At 41.8% G+C, this 11,202-nt stretch overlaps 1 protein-coding gene across 1 annotated transcript; it reads left to right on the forward strand.

Annotated features, from left to right (window-relative positions):
• The first annotated feature begins 1,879 nt into the window (after window positions 1–1,879).
• On the forward strand, window positions 1,880–7,650 carry IFIT5 (interferon induced protein with tetratricopeptide repeats 5). Its single transcript, XM_053582567.1, has 2 exons — window positions 1,880–2,192; window positions 5,991–7,650. Exons 1-2 carry the CDS (start codon window positions 2,188–2,190, stop codon window positions 7,432–7,434), a joined length of 1,449 nt encoding a protein of 482 aa, XP_053438542.1. The 5' UTR covers window positions 1,880–2,187; the 3' UTR covers window positions 7,435–7,650.
• The last annotated feature ends 3,552 nt before the right edge of the window (window positions 7,651–11,202 follow it).

Here is an 11,202-nt window from a genome sequence, read left to right on the forward strand (position 1 = left end):
TTATCTAAGTTTTTCCAAATATCCTCTTAAGTTTTTTCTATTAACTCATAAGTTTTTAGATTAAAAAATTCAGGTCCTCATTAGGCACATTTGACCAGTGATTTCTGTATTAGTACAGCTGTAAACAAAGCATGAAAAATGATTGCCTTAAGTGAGACACTGCCTCAGGGTCTAAGATTTAGGGGGCAAAGGGGCCATAAGCTCAGTAATCAAGAAAAACAATATCTTAATGCAATATGCTTTTAAAAATTCAAAATCAAGGTAAATGATGAATAATGTTAATGAACCCACAAAAGGGAGGGGCCCCTGTTGCTCGCAGCACAGAAAGCCAATTACTAAGACAACAACTATTGTCAAGGAGGAAAGGATTTATTTCAGATCATGCTTCAACAAGGAAGGGGAGGCCCAGGCTACCTTTCAAAGTAGCAGGGTCAAGGGGTTTTTATGGAGGTGAAAATGAGTAATGGGTAAAGGGAGTGAATTCCATTGCATGTTTGGGTTGGAGTGCAGGGCACACAAGTGCAGTGAGGAATCATGCTAGTTCATATATCCCATGTACAAAATATTGTGGACAAATCTATCCCTAGGGTGAGGATTTTTGTATTATAATGAGTTAGGGGCGAATATTGTTCATTCTTTTAGCCTTGTGGGGGCGCTCAGGGGGCTGTTGGTCACTATCTGGGGAGGCATATTGCTTATCTTGATTTTCTCTGAACATTCTGGTAGAGTAAGGCACTGTAGTTATCTCAGGGCTGTAAGGAGGTTCTGCTGTTTACTGGGAAAAACTCAAAGACATTGTAACAGTGTACAGAAAATTACTAAATTCTGTTCAGTAATCTGTACTGACATCTCTGTCTCATCTACTTTTTCTAAGACTGCCATTGTTAGGCCACTGGAGCTGAGACAACTAACACTCACTGTTTCATCCCTGTCAAGTTAAGGCCACTTAACTGCCTGCTTCAGTTCTAATGTGAACACAAGAAACTCCTTTGGAACATGAGGGAGCTAAGACACTAGAGAATTGTAAACTTTTGTTATAAAACCGGTCACAGTAATGGACAAAATATATATATTTTGTTTTTGTAGAGACAGAGTCTCACTTTACGGCCCCCGGTAGAGTGCCGTGGCCTCACACAGCTCACAGCAACCTCCAACTCCTGGGCTTAAGCGATTCTCTTGCCTCAGCCTTCCGAGTAGCTGGGACTACAGGCGCCCGCCACAACGCCCGACTATGTAATGGACTAAATATTGAGGTTCTGAATACAGACATTAACTCGGTAAGGCCCTTGTCTGTTTTCTTTATTGCTATATTGACAGTACTTTGAGTAAGTTCTGGCTCTTAACAATTCAGTAAAATTTGTTGAATGAATGAATTCGGAAGAGACAAAAATTTTAATGTATGGGTATTTGGCATTTTCTGCTTAGATTCCCAATGCCATCCCCATTGTTATTGGGACCTGATTACATAAAGCACCATTGGCAAGGGTGTGACAGAAGAGCATTCTTCTACGGGTGGGGGGTTGGAGTGTATAAGCCTCTTTGTAAAGCTATTTGGCAATATCTACCAAAACTTAAAAGACACATACATCTTAATCCCCTAATTGCTCTATTTTAAATACACCCAACACAAATAATAGCATAGGTGTTCAGCACTGCCGCGCTGCTTGTTGAATCAAAAGACTGGAATGGAAGCAGAAAAACCAGTTTCCATTGAGCACGTAGAAAACTAGACAGAGCATCCCTGCGACACTTAAAAATAGTGCTGAACAATCTCCTTTTTATTTAAAAAGAAAACAAACGGTACCGGAGCAGCACACGGACCCACAGAGGCAGGTGAAGGGCAAAGGCCCAGCTGGAAATTCAATTCCAAATGACCCCGGGCTGGCTAGAGGCTCTTCCGCTGTGCGGGTAAGTTTCGGTTTCCGGAGCTGGCCCCGGGCGCTCCTGCTTCAGATTCACTTTCTAGTTTCCTTTCCTGCTCGGATCCCTCCGGTAACAAAGGCCGCGGCGCGGCGGGGTCGCAGCCCCGCGAGCCTGGCTGCAGCGCGCGCACACGCACGCGCACGCGCACACGCACACACGTCTGCCCGCACGCGCACACGCCCGCGCGCCCGCCCGTCGCGGCGCGGGCCTGAGGAGACCGCGAGGGGGTCACGCTGTCGGGACCGCCCGCGGAGTTCAGCAGCCATGAGGTAAGGACGCTCCTCTGAGTGTCGCCCGAGCCCCGCGTCGGCCTGTGCTGCACACCGGTGTTCTTTTATCCTTTACGTGGCCGAGGTCCTCGCGCCTGGCAGCCGGGCCTCTGCGCCGGCGACCCTCCCCCGAATCCCTGCCCGGTCCTCGGCGTCTGGAGTCGGGCCTGTCGGGGCGGGTGGGCCCAGCAAACGCTTCCCGGGCGGCTGCGGCCGGGCGACGCCCCAGGGAGGCTTGGCCAAGGATGCGGCCACCGTGCCGGGATGCGGCCACCGCGGCCGGGAGGGCTCGTCGGCGCTCGCGGCTCCCTCCTGTCCCGCCAGGGTGCCCCGGGCCGTTCCGAGAGGCCGCGGTGGGGCGCGGGTCGCCTGTGGCCTGTCGCGCGCCTCTCCTCGCGGCTGCCCTTCCCGCAGTGTGGCACGCGCGGTTTCGCCCCAGCCATGCGGGCGTCGCTTGTGCCTGACACTTCTGCTTTACCTCCCTGATTTGGGGATCTGAACGCTTCTTCCCTTCCCGGGAGCTACTTCTGTTACCGTTCCACCCAGTCCAGTATTTTATGGGGATTTCTTTGTGTGTCTCCTTGACTAATGTAGCGCGGTAGTTTCTTACCCATTTGGTATCCCTCGGGGCTAGCACCCTGCCTTGCACGTAGTGAGTGAACCAGCCCCATTTAATCAGTTGAGGAATGAAAGGTTGACACCTTAGGCTCTAATAGCAGATAGTCCTTTGTTGTAAATACTGACCCTGAGCACCTGCTAGCTGGTGATACAAAGCAAAGTTTCTTAAACTTAGTCTGTTTTCTGTAAAAATTGATGGCATCCATTTCTGGGGACTATGGAAAGGGTTGACTGCTTATCACATACTATTTGCACAGTAAACGTTAACCATTATCATTATTATAAGTTAAAAAGAAGTTTAACATTTTTAAGGGAAAAAAGGGAGCTAACAGGAAGGGGCTTGAAGAAACAACTAGGAAAAGGGTGTGGAATACACTGTATGTACATGCAGGTCGGGATGAAAGAGGGTTTGCCCCATGGGGAATGGTCTCAGACAATGAAAGACTGCTTCTTCCTAGAAAAAGAAGAGACTTATGTCAAGATAAATGTTGGCTCGGCACCTGTGCCTCAAGCGGCTAAGGTGCCAGCCACATACACCTGAGCTGGCGGGTTCGAATCCAGCCCAGGCCTGCCAAACAACGATAACAGCTACAACCAAAAAATAGCCTGGCGTTGTGGTGGGCGCCTGTAGTCCCAGCTACTTGGGAGGCGGAGGCAGGAGAATTGCTTAAGCCCAGGAGTTGGAGGTTGCTGTGAGCTGTGATGCGACAGCACTCTACCCAGGGTGACAGCTTAAGGCTCTGTCTCAAAAATAAATAAATAAATAAATAAATAAAGATAAATGTTGCCAGTTTAGACACAATAACCTTCATCAGCTTCCCAGAAACAAAGTTAAAATATTAAATATAGTTTAAAAAGTAAAACTTCTTGTGGTATCTAATCCTGCCTAAATTCCACAAAGCCTGGGCAAAGCACATCAGTGCTTGATTGAATGTTCTTTTGAGATCCCACAGCCACATTCATAATGCCAGAGCAGCCCTCATCCTCTTTGGGGTGGGCTGGTAGGGATCTTAAGAACAGAGGTGGATGTTTGTTTTGCTCTTATCATGCATGGGCAGAGAGCCTGACCTCCTGTTGTGGATTTGGGCATCACCTCTCCTTGGATTACTTCAACAGCTGCCTTATGTCTGTCAGGGACATAATATCTTGTTCTGAATATCTTAATTAAAATTGAGCTACCTTCCAGACTCCCTGCTAGCTTCCCATTCCCTTTTCCACCTTTATCTATCTTCTCAGCATTTAGATCATCTCACACACTCAATCTTTCCTCCCTCCTTCTCTCCCTCCCTCTTTCTTTATGGTACATGTCATGTGTTAGAATGTAAGTTTTTAGAATGTAAGTTGAATGAAGTCAGAACTGTTTTTTCTGTTTTGTTCATTGCTGTATCTGCCACAGTACCCTGCATATGATAAACTCTCAGTAAATATTTGTTGAATGAATAAATGGCTTCCCTACCAGTTTCTCATCTTTCTCTCTTGATCCCCTATCATCCATTCTCTACAGAGCAGCCAGAGGGATTTGTTAAAACTAGATCAGATGTTATAGTTGTACTCCTTTAAGACTTCCTCCAATTATTTCCTGTTAGAATAAAATTTATATTTCTTATCATGGCTAGTCAGGCCCTGCAAGTCCCTGCCTGCTATTTTACCTCATTTCCTGCTACTCTCCTTTTCATTTACTCTACTTCAGTCACACTGTTCTTCTGTCCCCTGAACCCTCCAAGTTTACTCCCACATCAGTAACTTTTTTTTTTTTTTTTTTTTCACATCAGTAACTTTCACTTGCTGATCCCTTAGCCCAGACTAGGGTTTCTCAGCCTCAGCACTATTCACATTTTTGGCTGGATAGTTCTTTGTTGTTGGGAGCGGGCTTGCAGGATATTTAGCGGTTGTCCTGGCCTTGACCCACTAGATTCCAGTAGCAATCCTCCAGTGATGACAACCAAAATTGTCTCCAGACATTACTAGATGCCCTGTGTTGAGGAGGACAAAAACCACTTTGTTTAAGAAGCATTGGCTCAAACCAATCTGCCCTCAGATCTTTTGTGATTGCTTCTTTAATTATCCCTTTCTACAAGGGCTATTTCCTGACATCCATAACTAAAGTATGCACCTCCCACCACCACCTTCACTCAATCCCATTATACGGTTGTTGTTGTTGTTGTTCTTAGCACTTATTACTATCTGGAATTATGCCATTTATTTTCTGTCAGCTCCACTTTCACACTCTTCCAGAATGAAGTTACCATGAAGAAAGGACTTTGTTACTAAACAAGTGCTTTGTCCACTATGACAGAATATTGCCTGGCAGGTATGACCTGAAGTGATCAATAAATGTTGATTGATAGAAGTATTACTGTTGTTACCCATACTCATTTATATAAATGCATATTTACATTATTTATACAAGGAGAGAGGTCTTGTGTGCAGCAGAGAGGGAAATACACACACACAGCTTCGCACGGTGCCCCCAGTGGGCCTTGCAGAGATTACATGGTACCTGGCACATAGGGCACTCAATAAATATTTCTTGAAGGGCAAAGATGAATTAATAGTAGGTATTAACCTTTATTGTTGACTCTAACCCCAGGAGTCAGAAGGATGTGGCACTCACATTAAAACCTACTAAGCTTCCTTTTTCCTTTTCTTCATCTTCCTCTAAATCACTATTCCATATAGTCTCCCTTTGCCTATCTTAAACTTAAGCTTTTTTCCTTCTCTTGGTACTCATCTCTATTTCTTTGGGAGTCTGTCTTTCTGTCCCTCTTTCTTTCTCTGCAAAAAAAATTAAGTATTTGTGTTGCTTCTCCGTCCTCTTCGGTGTACTTATTTTTTTATTTCTCACCTTCTCTTTTTCTCTCCTTTCACTACTTACAGGAATGGAATTTTTATGTTAACTATTAAATATGTATATATTCCTAATTTTCAAGGGCTTAGTAACTTAAAAAGGGAAATAGATACCCTGTCTTCCCTCCAAAACTGGTTTAGCAATAAATAGAATTTAAATATTTCTAGGACATAACTCTATATAGACGAAAATCTGGTATAAAGTTATGGGAACTTAGTGCTTTAACTGTAAGATAAAATAAGGGATAAAACTGGTTCTTAGCAACATTTTTAAAGTTTTGAAAAATTATTTTTTATTTCTTTAAGAACTAAAAAGGATTTTATCTTTGACAGTGCAATTCCAAAGGATACTTTGAAGGCCATTCTGTTGGAGTTAGAATGTCACTTTACGTGGAATCTACTTAAGGAAGACATTGATCTGTTTGATGTAGAAGATACAATTGGACAACAGCTTGAATTTCTTACCACAAAATCCAGACTTGCTCTTTATAACCTTTTGGCCTATGTGAAACACCTAAAAGGCCAAAATAAAGATGCCCTAGAGTGCTTGAAACAAGCAGAAGAAATAATCCAGCGAGAACACTCAAACGAAGAAGAAGTACGAAGTCTAGTCACTTGGGGAAACTATGCCTGGGTGTATTATCACATGTACCAGCTTGGAGAAGCTCAGAAGTATATAGACAAGGTAGGGAATGTCTGCAAGAAATTGTCCAGTCCTTCTAACTACAAATTGGAACGTCCTGAGGTTGACTGTGAGAAAGGGTGGGCACTTTTGAAATTTGGAGGAAAGTATTACCAAAGGGCTAAAGCAGCCTTTGAGAAGGCTTTGGAAGCAGAACCTGACAATCCAGAGTTTAACATTGGTTATGCCATCACGGTATATCGGCTGGATGATTCTGACAGAGAAGGGTCTATAAAGAGCTTTTCTCTGGGGCCTCTGAGGAAGGCTGTTACCCTGAACCCAGATAACACCTACATTAAGGTTTTTCTGGCACTGAAGCTTCAAGATGTACATGCAGAAGCTGAAGGGGAAAAGTATATTGAAGAAATCCTGGACCAAATATCATCTCAGCCTTATGTCCTTCGTTATGCAGCCAAATTCTATAGGAGAAAAAATTCCTGGGACAAAGCTCTTGAACTTTTGAAAAGGGCCTTGGAAGTGACACCAACCTCTTCTTTCTTGCATCACCAGATGGGACTTTGCTACAGAGCACAAATGATCCAAATCAAGAAAGCCACACGCAACAGACCTAAAGGAAAAGATAAACTGAAGGTTGATGAGCTGATTGCATCTGCTATATTTCATTTCAAAGCAGCTGTGGAACGAGACTCCATGTTTGCGTTTGCCTACACAGACCTGGCCAACATGTATGCTGAGAGAGGCCAGTATAGCAATGCTGAGGACATATTCCGGAAAGCCCTCTGTTTGGGGAACATAACTGATGATCACAAACATCAAATCCACTATCACTATGGCCGCTTTCAGGAATTTCACCAGAAATCAGAAAATACTGCCATCCATCACTATTTAGAGGCTTTAAAGGTCAAAGACCGGTCATCCCTACGCACCAAACTGACAAGTGCTCTGAAGAAGTTGGCTACCAAGAGACTTTGTCACAATGCTTTAGATGTGCAGAGTTTAAGTGCCCTGGGGTTTGTTTATAAGCTTGAGGGCGAAAAGAGGCAAGCTGCTGAGTACTATGAGAGGGCCCAAAAGATAGATCCAGAAAATGCAGAATTCCTTACTGCTCTTTGTGAGCTCCGACTTTCCATTTAAAGATGTACTCCAAGAAATTAGGTCGAAGCTTTTCCTTCCATTTTGGGTTCTTCTGTTTCTGCTTATTGTTTTAATCCATTGTTCATTCTAGAGCCAATGTTTATTAGATGGTTATGGTATACCAGACATTGTGATAAATACTTTATATACATTAGGATGAATCCTTTGCTGTTTTCTTTCTCTTTTCTTTTTAATTAAAATACTATAGTCCATTGAGAAACAGCAACATTCCAGCTGTTATAACTTTGAAAATAATATTTTTGTTATTTTATACCCTTTACTATTACAATTTCAGATTAAATTTTTGCAAATATCCCTTATTTATTGTATATAATCCTACACAAACATTTGATATTTAGGTTAGGAACACTCAGGAGTACAACATTTTATTAGTTAAGCTCTTAACTATGTAGCTTGCAAAAGAACTTTCAAATATTTTGATACTCATAAGGATATTTTACTCTCAATCTGATGGTCACCTAAAGAATCCTTTTTGTTGAAAAAAAAAATTCATAATAACAAAGTTTATCATCTCTTGGTGACTTCATTAAAAGAAGAAGAAACTAGAATAGAAGATGATTTTCTCAAATTTTAAATAATATAGAATTTTAGGGATCCATGAGAAATCACAAATTTCATCTTCCAAAATGTATTAAGTAGCTAGAAATAATTATGGAAAAAATGAATAATGGAAAATATCATTAATCTGAAGTTTTTTTTCTAACTAGAAAAATCTGCATTGAATCTAGATGAAGTTAATTTTACTCCTTTCAATTAAAATTGCAGTATTAAACTAAAATCATTGAAATAGAAAGAACAGACCAACTGAGAAATTGGGAAAAAATGACAAATGTATAAAGTTGATGTCCCTAACCTACATCCCTATATTACCAAGATTTTAGTGTATTAGCTTTGAGTCTGGACTGGGTAGTGTTTTCATACCCCCAATTTATGGCCTTGGGCTAACTGTTCTAGTATTTCAGAGTGACTTCTGTGAAGCTTTTTCCTTTGAAGTTTTCAGGTTGTCATTTTTTCCTGTAGACCCTCCAAAAATAAGTAAGCTCTGCCTTCTGCTTTAATACCCACACTATCCATCTTGAGGGGTCATCGCCTAAGGGCCCTTATTCCAGGGGACCTTTTAAAATTATGGTGTTGCCAAATGTGGCTTCTCTGATGTTTCTTTGCTTGTAGACTACACAGTTGTGTGTCACGACGATATGGAAAGGTATGCCACGTGATTTAATCATCCTTCCAGTGTAGCTCAAAAAGTATTCCCAGTGTGTGTTATTTTTTAAATTTTTGTTACAGTTTTGATTTTTATAAAAGTAATAAATTCTCATCGTAGAATTTCAAAAAGTACAAAAGTATGTGAATTTCAAAATAAGCGCACTACCCCCACTCTACCCCATTCCACACCCCCGAGGTAAACTGTTAACAATTGGCTGTGTATCTGTGCAGGTCTTTTTTCTATGCACATTCAAACATGTATATACTACAGTGTAGCTCATGAATTAAATTTTTCAAATGTTTTGTTTTACTTAATTCTCTGCTGTTTTTATCTATTTTTGTTTGTTTCATATGTTTAAGAGGAAGAACAAGGAAAGGAATGATCTTTACTCAAGAATTTCAGGAACTGAAGACGAAAGTTCTGACCTCTCAGTAGAAGCTTTTGTCCCTTTCAAATATTTGAGGATATTAACTAACAAAGTAGGTCATTTCTCCCACCTGAAAGTGTATAACTTGCCATATAGTACGAAAAACTCACATTCAGAGGCCATTCAGACAGTGAATCATAGAAAAGTTTATTTGCTTCAATTAATTTTGTTTTTAGAAGTCAGTAGACAAGAGCTGTGCTTAGACACAGAACAAATTTTTGAGAAACATGGTGTACCACAGCACTTCTCAAACTTGAATGTGTATGCAAATTGAGGGAATCTTGTGAAAAGGCAGTTTTTTGATTCAGTGTGTTTCCCAAGGGGCCTGAGATTCTGCACTGTAAACAAGCTCCCTAGTGATAATACTGCTGTTCTTCTGACTACATTTTGAGTAGTAAGGACCTATAAAATTGTTCCCTAAACGTGACTGTATACTGGAATCACATAACAAGCTAAAAAAACCCAAAACAGGAGCAACACCCTCCTTCTGTGCACCCCCTCCCCCCCCCCAAATTCTTAACTGGCATGATATGTGATCTAGGCTTCTTGATTTTTTTTTTTTTTTTGAGACTGAGTCTCCCTCTTGCCCCAGGCTAGAGTGCCATGGCATCAGCCTAGCTCAAGTTCAAGCTCACAGCAACCTCAAACTCCTGGGTTCAAGAGATCTTTTTGACTCAGGCTCCCAAATGCTAAAATTGCAGGTGTCTACCTGCTAATTTCTCTATTTTTAGTAGAGACAGGGCATGGCTCTTGCTCAGGTTGGTTTCCAACTCCTGAGCTCCAGTGATCCTCCCGCCTTGGCCTCCCAGCCTGGTAGGATTGATTACAGGCATGAGCCAGCATGCCCAATCCAGGCATCATAGTTCTTGAGTTTCCCTGGTGAAACTTTTGCAGCAGATTTGAGAGCCATTGATCTACAATGTGAAAAATATAATTGGAATAAAATTAGACTAATTGCCTTAAGCCAGGAGATCCTAAACTCCTAAATACCTGATTTGTATTTGAATCCCTCATCATATACTGAGTTGGTATATTATAGGCCCAATGAAAGTTGCCTGAGTTGAATTGCATGGTTTCTGGCTCCCAACTTGGAAAGCTACCTTTATTATAATTAACTCAAAGCCTCTTAAATAGGTTCATATCCTACCAGTTAGATAAGCTCATCCTGTCAAGCTCGATAAAATCCTATAATGATAAGCCCAAGTTCTTTTCCTTGCCTGTTAGACAGACCTGAAAAAGCGCCTACGAAAATGGCTGATTGCCCTTCCCGGCAGTCTGACCCTTGAGGAAAAGAAGTGCCTCCTGTCCAAATCTCAGGGCTAACGCTATGCTCCCTGCCTCATAAAAGCTAAGAAAACCCCTTGCAACAAATGATAAATTGACAGAAAAACCAGATTCAGAGTAATTGAGCTGAGAAAATGTGTGCTCCAACTAACTTTGTTGTGAAAATCGAGACCTAGACTGGTGATGTGACTAAGATTTCACAGCTAATTTGTGGGCCATATGTTTTTTCTCCTGGCTCCTGGTAGTACTCTTCCCCCACTTGACATTTCTGCCTGTAATCAATAATACCTGTTACACCAGGTTAAACCTTACTTGACAGAGTTTATCTGACCATGATGTGACTATGCCTACATGGCATTTACCATTAACCATGTTAACTACATGACAACGCAGACTCATGGAACACATTTACTGCTGGAAGAACAGGTCAGAAATATAAAAATGTGGCATGCTTTTATGTAATTGGTAAATTGTAGGAAATAAGAATCCCTTTGGCCTTGACAATTAGAACCGTGTCCTTTGAGAAGTTCAGGGGTAATAATGTTGTAACCCTGATGTGGTAGACATAACAAGCATCTCTCAGATCACTATGTACTGATACCCATCATTTCCCAGCATGGCAGGGATGCTAAATCAGGCTTCTTCCTAGGAGATATAGAACTCTTGACGGGCAACTTGGGCTCAAGCACTTCCCACCAACCTTGACAATTTTTCCTTAAAACTATACTATAATCTAAGATGCATCCACCCAACTGTTCTTCCTTCTGTCTCTCCTACATGTGTAATCAAACCTGCTTCACAGTCAGATGCCTCTCCCTACTCTCTGCCC

The sequence above is a fragment of the Nycticebus coucang genome, chromosome 3 (genome assembly GCF_027406575.1).
Source record: "Nycticebus coucang isolate mNycCou1 chromosome 3, mNycCou1.pri, whole genome shotgun sequence".
In the NCBI taxonomy this organism is placed as follows: domain Eukaryota; kingdom Metazoa; phylum Chordata; class Mammalia; order Primates; family Lorisidae; genus Nycticebus; species Nycticebus coucang.